Source organism: Microcaecilia unicolor, chromosome 7 (genome assembly GCF_901765095.1).
Source record: "Microcaecilia unicolor chromosome 7, aMicUni1.1, whole genome shotgun sequence".
NCBI classification, from domain to species: domain Eukaryota; kingdom Metazoa; phylum Chordata; class Amphibia; order Gymnophiona; family Siphonopidae; genus Microcaecilia; species Microcaecilia unicolor.
In genome coordinates, this window is record NC_044037.1 from 91,786,034 (window position 1) to 91,803,438 (window position 17,405).

Consider the following 17,405-nt stretch of genomic DNA (forward strand, 5'->3'; position numbering starts at 1 on the left):
TTGTAGAGAAATTTGGGAATGATAGCAATAGGAACTGAAAGGCCAAAGGTTCAGTTTTCACCCCTTTACTATTAATTCCTGTAAACAAATGATATAGAAACCTAGCTTGGCCAAAGGAAAAACATTGTTTTATGTGAATTAGACATTGGGGATTCAGCATTCATACAGTCCTTTTCCATGGAGAAGATATTTTTCAATCACCAACATTTTCTGGTATTTTTCTTGTAAGAACTAGAAAACCCAAACATACACACACATTTTTGTATGCTGTGTGTGTATGTATATTTTATATATATATATAATAATAATTTTGTTTGTGAGGTGTGAGCTTAGTATGCAAACTGAATGCATTAAGGCAGTTGCAGCCTGGAGGGTGAATTCATACATCACTGAGGGGGGTGGGGGAGAGTTATCTATTTGGGCTACTATTAATATCTGTTTTATCACTAACTTGTGCTATTTTAGAACAGGTCCAATTTTATGCAAACAGACCTAGGGCCCTGTTTACTAAGCAGCATTAAGGGCGTTTGTGTTTTTAGCATACACTAAGTCACCCATAGGAACATATGGGCAACTCTAGTGTTTAGCGTGTTCTAATTTTAGTGCGTGCTAAAAATGCTAGCCCGGCTTAGTACAGTACTCCCTAGTTACTAATAAACCTGGTTAACAGTAAAATAACCTATCTTATTGGTGGCCCACGCTGATAACTCCCCACCCCCAAATCTACTCACCTGAGCATGAAGCACAGTATTTTTAAATACTGTTCAAACTAGGGGCAATTATTAGCAACTTTCTAAGCAATTTATCAGGCAATGAATAACATTTTTATGTCTCTTGTTCTAACATTTAAAATAATTGTCAAGTAATTGCATCATTTTTTTTTTTCATCAGTGCATTATCTTGCATTTGGTATTTTGAGACCTGACCAACCCTAGAACAATAACATCTGAATAACAAAAACACCTTTTCTTAAAAGCAAACAGTTTGGATTTAATAGCATAGGCCCTAATTCAGACAGTTGTCTTACTCTAGTTTAAGCATGTGATGGATTAACTTTAAAATTCTAATCCAAAATTAAATATTGTACCACCTACGAAATACAAGGTGCATTATACATCCAGAAACCCTGCATTGCTCATTCTGATTGTCTCATTTGGATTTCTGGTGAAACATGGGTAAATTTTCAATTGGGAGTCTACTGATATGATTGATGCATATATGATGTTTGAATATTGGTGGCTTATTGAGTTAAATGTGAACACATACATTTCCAGGGTGTTGGTGATGGTATAAGTACACCTAGTAGTAGTAGGCTTAGTATATGCATACATGTTTGAAAATTAAATATGCACAAGTAATGCCTCAGTTATTATTCCTCATCCTACCATTTAGAATACTTCTTTTCTCTGCAACCAAAAGTATGTTCATATTGCAGGTGGCTAGAAACCTATCTACTTGCATATGGCAACACAGAAACAGAGAAAAATGAGGACAGATAAAGACCATATGGCCTATCCAGTCTGCCCAACAATGCTATCTACTATCCCTTCCTCTCCCTTAACCATGGTTTGGGGAGGGGGGTTAATTCTATTTTTACCTGTGTAAAGGCAACTCAGTCTCAGAAAGTTTAGACCTGGTGTGCATAATCCATATAGTAATTTGTAATATATATTATGTCTTGGCTATTAACAGTTCAAAATAAGTAGATTTAAAAAAAAAACCCTGTTCTGTTAGTGCTTGATCTAGCTTAATGATCAAACATTTTCAGTTCTGGACTCAGTTTGCACCCTTGAAAAATCCTGTTAACTACCAAGGTTACCATCATATCGTATTGAGATGTTTATTTCACACTGCAGGTCAGGTTCTTTGATTTTTTTTCAGATGCCAATACTGGTAGACCCACCAGTCGGTGGTTGTAAATGGAAACATGTATATCATCTGAAATGAGCCTACTTTGCTCAGAGACTGCATACAACCAAGATGCACAACTTTGGTCCTTGAAGGTCAGAAACAGACCCAGATATGCCTGAGTACTGTTTGCAGCCCTTAAGTGACAAGGCCATGCGCTCATGCTATACTGGGTCATGAAGGGGCTAATAGGCAGCTGCTAAACATATAAGTCCTCTGTCTGTGAATTCTTAATGGAACCGAATACATTAATTATACTGCCAATAATTCCCTCTAAAGTCCCCCGCACCTTTTGGATAGTGAGCCAGAATGCCCTCACTCCATCCTGGACAACTATACTGATATTTAGCCACTGTGTAGTTAAATGGTTTAAGTATATTACACAAAATAGTGTCATAACTTAAACTGCATAGCTGTATGTACAGCAACTGAATATCCTCACTATGAGGGTAATTTTATAAGGTGCCGTCTAAAATTAATCGGCTCTTGCTCTCCTCTCCTTCTTCTGGGAGACTGTAACCTACCGCCATCCCCCTTATCTTCTGATTACTTCTCTTCTGTGCTTTCTTGCTCACTCTCAACATGTTTGGCTTCCAATCATTCACTGGCTCACACACTCTCAAAGGGAACTCTTATCTCAATTTGCAACTCCACCCTTCTCAAACTGACCTCTTCTTGGTTTCCTTTGTTTTGCATCTTCTGGCTCCAACTGTTCTCCCCCCAACCCCAAATCTCACATTTTTACTGAGTTAATATGATTAGCTCTTAGCTAGTCATCCACGGAATGGAGGCAGGCTTGGAGTGGTAAAATATCATCAAAGGAGGCAGGAACAGTGAACAGAATTTGAATGTTATCTCTGTAACATTAAGGGCATAAATGGGAGCTCTGCTTATGTCTGCTATGCTCCACTCTTACGTATCTCCCCCGCACGCATGCACAAATACTGTGTAAGTTAAGTGGTTGTTTGCAAAATGGAACTTAGGTGCCTTCTTCTAGATACTATAAAGATCACTCAATTTGGGGGCGTAGCCAGGAGAAGGGACATGGGTGGGTCAGGCATGTTCCCAAAATTTAAGCGCAGTGTTATAGAATAGAGTCATTTACATGTCCAACTGCTATTGTGTGCCAGCATTTACACCAAGTTTCAGCAGGCATTGGGTGTGGGAATCTGCGCTAAGCACTATTCTATAAAGATGGCTTAGTGCTAACTTTGGATGTCATTTACTTAATCCAGCCCCATACTAGCATTTATGCAAGTACACACATATGCTGATATTCTAAAGATTCATATATATTCATGTATATGTATATATATATATATATATATATAAATAAAATAACACACATGTAAATGTGAGCACCTAGGCTATAGTGATACTCTTAAAAGGTATAGTCAGTGCCAGTGAGTGCTGTGTATATACACTCAGTACCACTATCTGTAGAGCTGCATTGAATATACATATATTTTTAAATGCCACAGCCAGCATTTGAAAAACATTTATTCAGGGCACTGTTCTATCCTTCTTAAAAAGCACTGATAGTTCAAAGTTAACGTTCACATACAGCATCTTTGCCACATTTGGACATTGTAATTTGGAAAATGAAACTAGATTGTTAAGACTTGTCTACTAGATCTTTGGGTCTCCTAGGCATTTTGTGAACCTCCCTGGCAAACTCTGGAAACAAATGCAAGCAGTAGCCTCTAGCTCTCATTATCTTCACAGCAGGTTTGAGGCCTCCAGTGACTCACATATGGGCAGAACCTGAAAACATGATTTTCTGAGATTAGCTTTGCTATCACACCTTGCCAAAAACATGAAGCCTTCATGTAAGTACTCAGAATTTCAATCACTGCAGGACAGAAATTCAGACAACAGTCAGTGTTAGTAAGGCATTTCATTAATTGGGTTTAGAAACTGCTCTGCCTCATGTCTCCAAAGAATTAATTCTTTTGACACAACAGGAACTATGCAGGTACTATGAGATATACAACCCCTCTTGTATGAAATAAAATGAGACAAAGGTGTAAGTGAGGGTTGCCAATTGACCTGTTTGATGCCAGTGTTTAACCTTGAAGAAGTGGATCTACACTGAGTGCCAGATAAAACTCTGGTCAGCTTATTGGACAGACAGACTAGATGGAACTTGCAGGTCTTTTTACTACACTACAGTTATCCTGAACCCTATGAAGTGCCCTAATGGCATTTTATGACCTGTCTTTATTTTTGAGGGGAATGGGTGTGGCAGGGAAATGGTATAACTTGCAGACTAGTGTTTACTAAGGTGCGATAGCGTTTTTAGTATATGCTAAAAACGCCAGTGCAGCTTAGCAAACAGGGCCCTAGTTCTTAAAACAGCAGTGGTGGCTATGCACATTACGGCACAATCTGCAAAAAAAAAAAAAAAAATGGGAAAAAGTGCCACACAAAATTTGCAGTTATGGTAAAACCCTGCATTAAGCCTCGGTAGCTTCTAATTTTACTGTATTTTGGTAGAAAGGCCCCTAAACCTTTTATAACACATAACACATGTTATTTATCTGTTTCCCCAGATATGGTGAACTCACAACATTAACAATTCAAATCCATATTCTATGTAGGTTGCAAATGTGATTGTAATCGCTCAAGTGGAATACAGATAGTGCAATATTTTGTTTTGTTTACTATAATTCCTGCTTCCATTTATGCTAAAAGTATTCAATAATATATTCCTTCCAAAACAGATAAAAGGGGTAAAATCTACAATTCTTACTGTCAAGACTAGCTTATCACACATTCTAGTGACCTCACCAGTGCCTTGATGTGCATCTTATTTCATTAGTTTGGGACATCACTGATAGTGAATTTTTTGTGTGTATGTGGGTGTGACACATTGCATTCTCATAGGAAGTAGAATGCATATGCTCTGGCAACAATGTACAAAAAAAAAATTCCTGAGTTTTCCTAGCCTGGATACAACAGACTACAATTTGAGTTTTATTAAAACAAGCTGTTCTCTGTACTATAATATTTTTCAGTCCAAAACATCTCTGCTGTAAGGTGGATAAAAGTGAAATGAAATGTAAGAAAAGGCAAATAATACACAACTAATATACTGTTCCCATACTTGCTCTCCCCGTATGTTCTGCAGCTCAAGAGGCTCATATTCAGCAAAAATTACCTTACCTAAGTATTTAAATATTACAGTGGCAAACATAATTGGCTAATTCACATTCTAAGCACCCTTAAGCATGCTTAATTCTAATTTTTTTTTATTGCAGAATAGGACCTTAATAGCTAAAGGTTGGGAATTTTGCCTTGGAATACTGAGATAATGCACATAAAACTTAAAAAATCTTGTGATCAGAGTACCAAACCCTCAACTCAGGTATATTATTGATAATGGATCCCTCTCATCAACATTTCTGCACGTTTGATAGGTTCCTATTCCAAAGTTATCTGCACACTGAAGACTGGTTGTTGAGCTCAATGCAACACAACTTTAGCTATATTACACAGAATTTGATAGCTAGGTACCATCCAGGGAGGCTACAGGGATCTAAGCAGCCTGCTGATTGGATACCAGCCCCACTAGTTTTGGATTATTACAAAGTGTGGTGATAAGACATGGGCTATCTGAGATGTTGGACTACTATGATAGACACTAAAAATTGACATAGTAATATTCTACATGTGGAGTGGAGAAGCAGTCTAATAGAGCTGTGGATGAACCAGGGATGCCATAAAAATTGACATAGTAATATTCTACATGTGGAGTGGAGAAGCAGTCTAATAGAGCTGTGGATGAACCAGGGATGCCAGGCTTGAATCCCACTGCTGCTTCTTGTGATCTTCAGTAAGTCAACCCTCTTACTGCCTCAGGTTCAAATTTATGGGTATGTTTACTAACAGGCATTAAGTTCTTAAAATACGCTGAGGGTACCGCCTGACTATATTAAGGTGTTCTGTGGTAATGTGTGTGTTGAAGTGTGGTAAATTGCATATTGGGGAATTTTTCAGGGAAAAGGCATAGTATGGATGGGCATAGGTGTGGAAACATTATCCTGCTAGCAAATTTTCAGTGTGATTCAACTTGGTTTTTCAATTCTTCATCATCTCTGTCCTGTTCATAATATCTTGATTTTCTGTAATGCATTCAAGCTTTCTTAATTTCATGATTAAATTACTGTAACTCAGTCTATGCAAGGGTTACTCAATATCAGCAGAAGCATCTTCAATCTTGACAAAATACAGCCGCCTATTTTCTTTATCACGCCAAAAGATATGACCATGTTATTCCTTAGCTTTGCTCTTTAGACTGGTTGCCTATTAAATTTCATGTGCAATTTAAGATTCTCTGTTTGCCTTTTAAGGCCTATCAATCTGGCTCGTCTTTCTATCTTTCAAAATGGTCATTCCCTATACCCCAACGCAAGCTTTACGTTCCCTAAATGGCCACCGATTCACTCTCCTCCCCCATTAAAAAAAGCACATTATGATAGAAAAATGCAGAAAAGTGTGTACTATCTAGCCCCAAGGTTGTGGACTGAATTATCACAATATATCCTTATTTCTGAATTTTAAATCCTGTTTAAAAACACATTTTTATGAATTAGTTTTATGAATTGGCCTATGGACCTTCAAATTCCTGAATGTTTGAGATAGTAGGTTGTAAGATCAGAAAGTACACATTAGCCAGTATGTTGCTTCCCTGTCCTGGCATGCCTGAGTGACTGCACTTCCTGTCCTATCTAGCTAATGGTGTTCTTTTCTGACCTAATTGTTTTTAATGAAATAGTAAACCGCTTAGATCAATTTCTGATCAGCAGTATATCAAACGCTTGAATAAATATTACAAAGGTTCAGGCAGAAGATCTGATTCTCAAGGCTTGTTTTGCTTTTAAAATATAGTTGTTTTGGTTTTCTTTTAATTAAGAAAATGAACAATTCTGAAATTCAACAAGTTAAATGTCCAAGATGACAAAACTTCCAGCAGGCTATTTTTGAAGTGGAGGCACCAATCTGTTCTAAAAGAGATTTGCAGAGTAGCATGTGAAATAAATAATCATAAAAAAAAAAAAAAAGCAAAGCCTTGCAAATGGGGTCAGCTAAACAGGAGGATCAGCTGAACACAGTCAAGCATGCCTTGAGTCCCCAGAACGAGAACCTTCAAAACCCAATTACCTTTGTGCTTATCAACATGGACTGTCTTTATTTGTTCCTGGTAACTGGCTGATGAAACTTATCCCCCAGAAAATGTGACCACTTCAAAAGGACCCCTGTGCAACCAAAAGCGCAACTAGCCAAAAAGCTGAAGATTGGTGATAGAGCATACAATACTTTCCTTGAAGCTGTGGGTGCCTATGCCTCTCAGAATAATGCTGTTTTCTATTGGTGTACTTTTTGATTTGTTTTAGGCTGTTCTTTTTTATAGTGTGCCCACAATGCACCCAGGAATTCAAAGTAAATTTTGAGAAGAAAAAGTAATAAAAGAACTTTTTCAATCAGCATTATGGAATATCTTCTCTCCCACTGACCAGTGTAAGTATACAAGATGCTGCCAGAATATGCCATAAGAGCAGATCACAGGCTAAGGAGGAGATTCCTTAAAAAAAAAAAAAAGAAATTTTTAGAAAATGTTTTTGCCATCAGTTTATATGCTCTTGAATACTTCTCTTTAATAGCTCCATCCCCTAACCTCATACAGTCCTATTCTGACACCGCAGAATCCTACAAAATTATTTTGTTGTGTTTGTAAGTTACTTGCAGTTTTTCAACATCAGCTGCCCTGCCCCACATCACTTAGGTGACAGGCATATTTTCAAAGAATTTAGACTTGCAAAGTTTCATAGTAACCTATAGAACTTTGAAAGTCTAAGTGCTTTGAAAATGAGCCCCTAAGTATCCTTTTGACTTAAGAAATCAGCCCTGGCATGGCCCTCCTTGAAGAGGTCAAAGCATTAATGCCACCAGCCCCTGGATTACTTATGTGATTTTGGAACTGTCCAATTTTTTTTTAACTTCCTTTATGCTACAATGTATATTTACATAGAACTTATATAGCACTTTATTATCAAATTATAACTTCAAGATGCTAGTGTACAGTAAAGCAAAATTAATATTATCACTGAATTACAACATTATTAAGTTGCCAAGTGGATTTTTGCTACTGCAGTGAATACAGGATATGAGATACCAGCAGCCCTAGACTGCCTGCTGTTACTCTTGTTGCACTACAGTCATGTAACGGTTCAGTAAAATTTCACAGAAAATTCCCCATGTCTAAATTTGGAATTATATTTAGAATAAAATGTTAATATTTAAATTTATGTTCAATGGGCAAAAGCAGGAACTATCTTTTTTTCAGTTGTTATTTAAGTGCCTTGGTGACCCTGTTAACTTTTGATAATTTCAGCTCTTCAAAGACATCACTATGCCTCATCATTTGCGGAGCTTTAAATCAGGACATCTCTAAATTAGCACTCTGTTTGTTTTCAAACAATTTACCATTAAAAAAACCCCAAAACAAAATAGAAAGACAAAAAAAAAGTAACAACCATTAGTAAACACATCATAAAGCCATAAAGTACCACATGCCAAAGTCAGTGAACATTTCAAGCTAGCTGAAACTGTAAGGGTCAAACAACGTGGATGGAGTTTGTTGTTTTTCATTCATACATCCAACAAAAGGTGAAAGGAAGGGGATCCAGACCCAGTACAAGGCAGCTGAATGTGGAAAGATAATAAAGGGCTGCTCAGTGAGGTGCAACATCTTCCATCTTGTGCTCCACAAAGACACTTCATCTCTAGCAAAAGGTCAGAATTCTATCCAAAATACAGGAGTTAGAAGTTGATTTTTGAAGGTGTCCATGTGCTCTTGAAGGTTAAAAAAAAAAATCCCTTCAACCAATCCATGTGCACCAGAGAGGAAAAAAAAAAGAATACTCTTATGTGGTCCAAAGCAAACCATGAGTTAATATCAAATAATGAATCAGAATCCATAAAAAAACGGATTGAAACTTCAGTCTTTAAAGGTGACAGTTTCTTCCCAATTTAACTATATGCATAAAATCATGTGAGGCTGATATTTCATCCTCCAACTTTTTAATGCCTTTTTTTTAAAGCACTTTACAAGGTCCTGGGCAAAGTGAATCATGGTTAAGGTTTGGAACAAGCTGTGTTGTCTAGTTCTGGGGCAAACTCAGTCAGGACTCGTCGAGCCAAAGGATTGGTGGTCTTCAGAAGCTCTGCAGCAGAAGTGCGAGTTCCCAGGCTAGTCTTACTGCCTTTTCTCTGAAGCAGGGCTTTAAAATCTTCATTTTTGCTGGTGGACTTTAAAGAGCCCCCATTCCCAGTAGGAGAATCACTAGTAGGAGATTCAGGCGTATTTTTTACAGGGGAAAGGGAATTCTGTCTGGTGCTAAAGGCATCTCCTGCATCCTTCCATCCAAGCAGTTTTCTTTTGGATCTAAAAAAAACAAAAACATAAAGAACATATGATTTAGGCAGTACTTGGAGTGGTCAGATCAGACAGTTCTGTATAAACTGCAGCAATGTAAGGGGCCCTTTTATTAAGCTACTGCAAAATGTGGGATTAGCGAGTCCTAACGGATTTTTCCACACTCTTAAGACTATTTTCATTGCATCCCAGACAAGGGCTTTTATTTATTTTTTCAGGTTCTGCACTAATTTTTCCATTAGCATATAGGACTTGCAAAAAGGACTTGTTACCCCACATTTTCACTACTGTAATTGTCTAATGATTGGTTTAAAAATGATTCAGATGCAAGCCTTGCAAGTTTCACAAAATGCGGTTGCAAGGGTTTTGGTAGGAAAACCTAGGTTCAAACACATTACTCCGGTTTTAAGAGAGTTACATTGGTTACCAATTGCACAAAGAATTAAATTCAAAGATTTATGTCTGATGTTCAAGGTTTTGCATAAACTAGTGCTCCTTGCACTGACACTGAAATTGCATCTGTACCGGCCTAAACGATCATTAAGATCTGGTCAACAATGTTTTCAGTAACATCTTATCACATGATTAAATTGGAGGAATATAGAAGTAGAACCTTCTATATTGTGAGTCCAATATTGTGAAATAAAATCCCACAATGAATTAGAGAAACTGAAGCCTTGACAGATTTTGAGAGAACTTAAGACATTACTGTTTATTGAAGCATATGGGTGATTCTAGCTTGTTTTTTATGAAAAACAGCCACTTGAGATGTATTATTTGTAGCGATGTTTGAATAGTAGATATTAGAAAGTTGCTTTTGTCTGTGTATAGTGTATTATTTGTGTAATATTGAGGCAGCCTGGGCAAAGAAATCATATTAATTTGGTGTTTAACTTTTCAGTCCTGCAAGTGGAGGAATGCCATCTGGGTTTAATTGCTCAAATGTCTAGCTGTTGCTAGACTAGAGGTTAGAAAGGTCAGAGAGAAATGAAACTTTCTTTGTCCCTTTTTGAGTTAATGTTAGTTCAAAGGTATTATTTACCACATCTGGAGGCCATTATAAGCAAGGCATACTGGACAGTTTCGCAGGCAGATTAAAGGATTAGGCTAATGCTGTCTAGAAGGAGATAGTGTAGGTTTAAATAATTCTAGATGAGTTAGAATTTGTCTTATAAGGAATTCTGATTTCTGCTTATTTTAGAATATGTTTTATTCTGTTTAATTAATAAGTTCTATTTCTATGTAGAATATCTTTTCAATTCAGTGTTACATCAGTGTCTGACTTTTCAAGTGAGATTGTCTGCAGTTTAAGAGGTCATCATCTGGTTTGAATTATCCACAGTCCTAGCTAGTTTTGTGTATGAAACTAATAGGTGAAAGAGGTCAGGACAAGTCAACTCTTCTCCTTGATTAATTATAACAAACCATGTCTGTGTGCCATTAAGCAAGACTGGCCCCTTGGCCCCTTAATGAATGCCAGAACCCAGTTAGTATGAAGTTGATTGGGAATCTGATTATGAGAAATAATAATAAAATGCAAGAGATAGATGCCACATTGTCTAGTTTGAGAGGCCCCAGGTCATAGGTCAGTTTAGGAAATATCTGAAACCTATGTAACTGATATTTTTAAGTAATGTGTAAGTAATAATTAGTTCAAGACAGGGTAATCAATCTATTCTTTACCATCTGGTGAGAAAGGGGGGCTAGAGAGGTGTAGGACCCTATATAACTGAGAGCAGAGGCAGCTTACGTTAGAGGACAGACAGGAGACGCAGGATCCAGAGAGCTGAGAAAGAGAAGAAGAGACCTAGTGCTGATGTCCTACTTTGTTTGCTGGCAAATAAAGAAGACTTCTCTCTCATTCTGGTGTGTGGTGTTTGACTCCTGAAGTACCACAGATTCTGCTAACAATAGTGGTAATTCCTGCAACAATATGATTATTTTTATGCATATAAAACTGTCCGTCTAGAACAGTGGATAGTGCAGAATATAATTTTGTTTATAAATCTATATAAAATGGTACTACATACTTTTATGTTTATCCACTTCTACTCTGACCTCATGTGCAACTTTCTTTAAATCAATCACCTTTCTAACTCTTCCTACTTTCTTACCTATCTATATGTTACATCTTTGCTTTACCCTTCTCTATCAATTATAAATGTTCTATTACGTATTGTGTTGACGTTGCAAGTAGTATACCATGCCATACTTTGTATTGTTTTTGAATATTTTTACTGCTGTAATTCCTATTGCTCATGTTTGATCTTTTCTTACTGTACACCGCCTTGAGTGAATTCCTTCAAAAAGGCGATAAATAAATCCTAATAAATAAATAAATAATGTTAGAGCACTTACTGCCTCCTATTTAGGAGGTGCGAAGTACTGCTGCGTTAACCAGTTAGTGCATGCTAATGTGAACATGCTAACTGGTTAGCTCTTCAACACATATTCCCTGCCCCCTCCTGAGAAATATTTCAAAATAATAAATGCTGCATAATCAGCGCTTACTCAATAAGGTTTTGTATATAATGTGTTAAGTCAAGAAGCCAGTATTTATGCTCTCTTTAAAAAGACAATAAAGCTGACCATCTGCTAGCAAGATATTTGAAGGCTAGTGTATAAATAAGGTTCAAGAATGTCTTACACAACATTTGGCCACTGTTGGAAACAAGATGCTGGGCTTGATGGACCTTTCGTCTGTCCCAGTATGGCAACGCTTATGTTCACTAAAGGTGCCAGATACATTTTGAAAAGGATTGGTAAAAGAAGTGATCCTTTTAGATCAATTCATTCTAAAACTCTTTTAGTAGAAAGTTCCTGATTCAACAGCCTGACACTGTGCGACAAGAAAAATAAGAACCAAACCATTAGCAGATGAAATGCCAATTACACTAAGATGCTGCATTAATTTGAAATGAGATACTGTATCAAAGGCTGCAATAAGATCTAACTGTACCTCACAGGGCATCACAGCCCTAATGTCTTTTTTTTTTTTTGTAAATTTTATTTAGCCAAACAGCAAGAACAATTAGGCAATGTGCATTATGGAAGGAGCAGAGTAAATACAATGATGCACTAAGCAAATGAGTGCACAAATCCAAACAAACCAAAGTGGCACTCCTTCGTTGTCTCTTAGCCATGGAAGCTTTTCCATGCTGGCCATCCTGCTGCAAGGTGGAATTTTATACCTATTTCTCCCCCCTCCCCCAATCATACACATAAACACATGCTTCAGACATACTACATCCACAACCTACCCAACCCCCCCCCCCCCCCCCCCCCCCAGACCAATGCTCCAGGTTAGAAAACAAGGCGAGCAAACAGTGCACTACCCAGGCAGAAAATCAAAACCCCAACTGGTCCAATCTTCAAGGAGGAGAGCAGCTGAGACAGAATCCTCTGTAGGAAGAACATGTAGTAATAGTCCAAAGCCACTTCTGAGAAAATGTGGGCCCACTACCATACCAGGCCAAATGTCAAAGTTTGAATTAGGCCACCTGACATAGATGATAGACCCAGCTAGTAAATGGTGAAGACTCTGCTTTGATCCAATGTTGCAATATGAGTTTATGCAGAATATTGAAAGAACTCAAACATGAAATTGCTGATTTGCTGCTAGTGATCTGAAACCTGTCATTAAAATTGTCTGTAGTACCTGAAGACTGGAGGGTGGCCAATGTGATGCCGATTTTTAAAAAGGGGGCCAAGATTTTCAGAAAGCTTTTGACAAAATACCTCATTAGAGGCTCCTGAGAAAATTAAGGAGTCATGGGATAGGAGGCAATGTCCTTTGTGGATTAAGAATTGGTTATTGGACAGAAAACAGAGGCTAGTTTTAAATGGTCATTTTTCTCAGTGGAGGAGGGTGGAGTGCCGCAGGGATCTGTACTGGGACAGCTGCTATTTAACATATGTAATCTCTGGTTAAATTGGGATTATTGAAGACAGTAGAGTAACTGAGGGGAGGTACCGGGGTGGGGGAGTAGGCCCAGCCCATGTGAATGTGTATGAAACAAAATGCAGAGGAAAAGTGCCCCTGGAGAGAACAGGGGAGGTGGAGTTAAAAGATAATAAAAGAGGAGATTTTGAGCAGGAAGATGTCCTTGGTTTTGCCTCTGACTAAGGGTACCTAGTGAGCTCTGATTGTCTGCAAGCCCCTGCCAAGTGAATAAGAAGGAGAAGGGGGATCCTGAAATGCCATTTACAGTTGAGCAGAAATTAAGGATCAGTTATTGCTGTTCTCACAATAACTGGAGAAGAAGTAAGAGCTCTGGTACAATTGGGGAGTCCTATTCAGGAGCTGGACTTAGCACAGAAAAACATCTGCTCAAGGCCGGGGTGTGACCCAGGAAGGTGCACTCACATAAGGAGGACAGCCTAAAGGGGTATGTGCCCAATGAAAAAGAAGAGATTGGGATTAGGAGAAATATAGCCCTTGTAAACTGACACCTGGTCACTAGGATAGGCATGGACAGGGAGTATTTGTCTACATGTAAATAGCCTCTGAGTTAAAAGGTTCTCTGTACATATACCCTGAAGGACGGGAGAACCTGAACTGGGGTTACAGCAAACATCAATAGTCTTGATACGGAAACTGTTTGAGAGTTGAAACATTTGGATTGTATTGAAGGAAAGTTCAAATCGTTAACTGCCTGTTGCAATCAAGTTTAATAAAAGTTAAGTTTGTTTACAAAATTTCCCAAAGTGCAGAGTGGTTCCTGAACTGGAGAGCGGTGTGAAAACCTGCTTGGTAAAGTGTCTCCCAATCTCCTGAATTGCTGTTCTGGACCATCGACCCACTCCCAGCTCGACTGGAGTTTGACTGAAGGTTTGAGTGCAGTAAGAGTGGCCTGAATGAGCAGTGACTGTTTAATGGGGGCCTGGGACCAGGCTACACACATTTATAAATGATCTGGAAATTGGAATGAGTGAGGTGATTAAATTTGTAGATGACATAAAACTATTCAAAGTTGTCAAATCGCATGCAGATTGTGAAAAATTGCAGGAAGACCTTAGGAAACTGGAAGACTGGGCATCCAAATGGAAGATGAAATTTAATGTAGACAAATGCAAAGTGATGCAGCGCATTGGGAAGAATAACCAGAATCATATTTATCTGAAGCTAGGATCCACTTTAGTAGTCAACACTCAAGAAAAAGACCTAAGTGTCATTGTAGACAATATGCTGAAATCTTGTGTGCAGTGTCAGCCAAAAAAGCAAATACGATGATAGGAATAACTAGGACCAAAAAATATTATGCCTCTGTATTGCTCCACGGTGCAACCTCACTTTGAGTATTGTGTTTAATTCTGGTTACCATATCTCAAAAAAGATATAGCAGAATTAGAAAAGGTTCAAAGAACAGCGACCAGAATGATAGGGGGGATGGAAAGCTTGGAAAAGAGATGGCTGAGGGGAGATATGATTGATGTCTGCATAAACCTGAGTCGTGTGGAGTGGGTGGAGGTGAATTGATTTTTCACTTATTCAAAAAGTACAAAGACCAGGGACACTCAATAAAATTGCATGGAAATACTTTTTAAAACAAATAGGAGGAAATATTTTTTTGCTCAAAGAATAGTTAAGCTCTGGAACTCACTGCCGGAGGATGTGGTAACGGCAGTTAGCGTATCTGGGTTTAAAAAAGGTTTGGACAAGTTCCTGGTGGAAAAACCTCTGTTACTGAGATGGGCATAGGGTAAGCCACTGCTTGCTCTGGGATTGGTAGTATGGAATAGTGCTACTAATTGGGTTTCTGCCAGGTACTTGTGACCTGGATTGGCCACTCCTAGAAGCAGGATACTGGGCTAGATGGACCATTGGTCTGACCCAGTATGGCTATTCTTAAGTTCTTTTTTCATGTATCCATGTACTCCTGGCCTTTCCAGATCATATGTAATAACAGATCATAAGTCTAAGTAATATCCACATGTAGACAAGGTCAAAAAAAAGTTGCATCCAGGTACCCAACCCACTGTACATAGCAGACTAGAATCAGCATCCCACAAGCACATTTTGGCAGCCACATACCCTAATCAAATAGCCCTACAAATGATCCTAAATAAAGTTTCATGGAGAGAGTCACTAGCCAATAGCTTATATCCCATGACCCACAACTTTCCAGACCATTAAAATCAATGGCCAGCTTGGGGAACCAAATCTGGGCCAACTCACCCATAGCAGTTTCCAGTCGCCCCTCCTGGCCATCCCCATACCATATAGTCAACTTATAAATGCATAGAAGAGACTCAAAATCTTCATCTATTTCCTCTAACTTTAAAACCTCTTGCCCTCCCTGCTTAGATGCCATGTGATAATAATGGTGAACCTGCGAATAATAATAGAAGTAGTGTTTAGAGAGGTCCCATTTTCTTCAAGGGAACAAATCTGTCATCAACTTACCCAAATCCCCCAACCACCTACAACCTTTCTGGGCCCATATATGACACCCCCCCCCCCCCCCCCAGCAAGTCCTAGTTCAAATTTTGGGTTCCCTGTTAGAGCCAAAAAGGGGGAGACTATAGCTGAGCGTTTCCAGTATTTCCTCCACCAAGACCATGCTTTTTTCAAAGGCATCATAATCGAGGCAGTCCCCGGCCGCCGCCACAGTTCATTTCCTCCATGAAGTAGGGAATCCAGATCCCCGGCCAGCGCAACAGCCGCATTGGACGGGAAAAACATCATGGCCTGGCTATAGAGCTCATGCACCCAGTGCATAAGTGCCGCCATATTGTACAACTGGAGATCTGGAGCCCCTAGCCCCTCTCCCTATTCCTGGGTCAGAGCCAGTTTGCTAAGACTGATGCATGCTGCTCGCCCCCTCTAAAAGAACTGACAAAGTATGCTACGAAAGCACTGCTAATCCTTAGCAGTTATCCAAAATGGGGCCATCTGCAAGGTATATAACATTTTTGGCAAATCCACCATTTTGAACAAGGCAATCCTATCTAACAACAATAGGGGCAAATCCTTCCAACAAGTTCCTAATACCATCAAGCCTATCTCACACATTCATTTTATAAAGCTGATTAACATCTGCCATGACATAGATCCACAGATACTTAAAACCCCCTGGTGCCCTTTTCAACATAAGAGGCTGCCAGTTCGTCCCAGCAGGGCCGTGGCTCAGGAATTCCAATTTATCATAATCCTAAGACCTGAGAAGGACCCAAATTGATCAATAATGCCAATCACCTCAGGTAACAATGAAACCGGATCCCCCCCCCCCCCCCCCCCCCCCCCACAAAACAGGAACATTTCATCAGCAGAAAGATGCATCTTTTGCTCTGTGGTTTCCAGACGGATACCCGAAACAACAGCAGAGCCACAAATTTTAATAGCCAAGGACTCCAAAATGGCTTACAAAAAGTAAGGGGGACAAAGGGCAGCCCTGCCGGGCACCTCTATGGAGAAAAAGAGGTCAGTAAGTGCTCCGTTCAGACAAAGTGGGACCTCTGGGACTGCATAAAGAACAGGGTTCCACTGCAGAGAATCCTCCCCCAGCCCATACCAACCCAAAACCCACTACATATATTGCTAGTTGACCCTGTCAAAAGCCTTTTCGGCATCCAGTTGACCAGTGACACTCCCGTCCCAATACCATCCCACACCTTAAGGGCTAACAACACTCACACGATGTTAATAGAGGCATAACACTCAGCCACGGAACCAATTTAATCTGCATGTACCAATTTAGGGAGAACTGTATTCAGCCTGGAAACCAAGACAGATGTCAGCAGTTTTAGATCTAGATTGATTAAGGAAATTGAATGATAAGAGCCTACTTGTTCCAGATCTTTGCCAGGCTTGGGCAGGAGTACTACATGGGTCCTATTTTGATACAGTCCCATAGTGCCAGTGGTGAAAAAATCCTGATACATGGCACACAAGGGTTCTGCTACAAGATCTGCCATAAATTTGTACAATTCACCACCAAAGCCATCCAGCCCTGGAACCTTAGCCGTTTTTAGGTGGCAAATAGACTATCTGATTTCTCATGATCCCACTGTATAATATCCATAGGATCTCTACCATACAATTTATAAAAAGCCACGA

At 39.1% G+C, this 17,405-nt stretch overlaps 1 protein-coding gene across 1 annotated transcript in view; it reads right to left on the minus strand.

The window, feature by feature from the left end:
* Positions 1-7,304: 7,304 nt before the first annotated feature.
* NHSL2 (NHS like 2) overlaps positions 7,305-17,405 on the minus strand; it is a 575,930-nt gene continuing 565,829 nt past the window's right edge. Inside the window, 1 exon segment of the mRNA XM_030209676.1 lies at positions 7,305-9,355. Within this exon segment, the coding sequence (XP_030065536.1) occupies positions 9,046-9,355 (310 nt within the window). The 3' untranslated portion in view covers positions 7,305-9,045.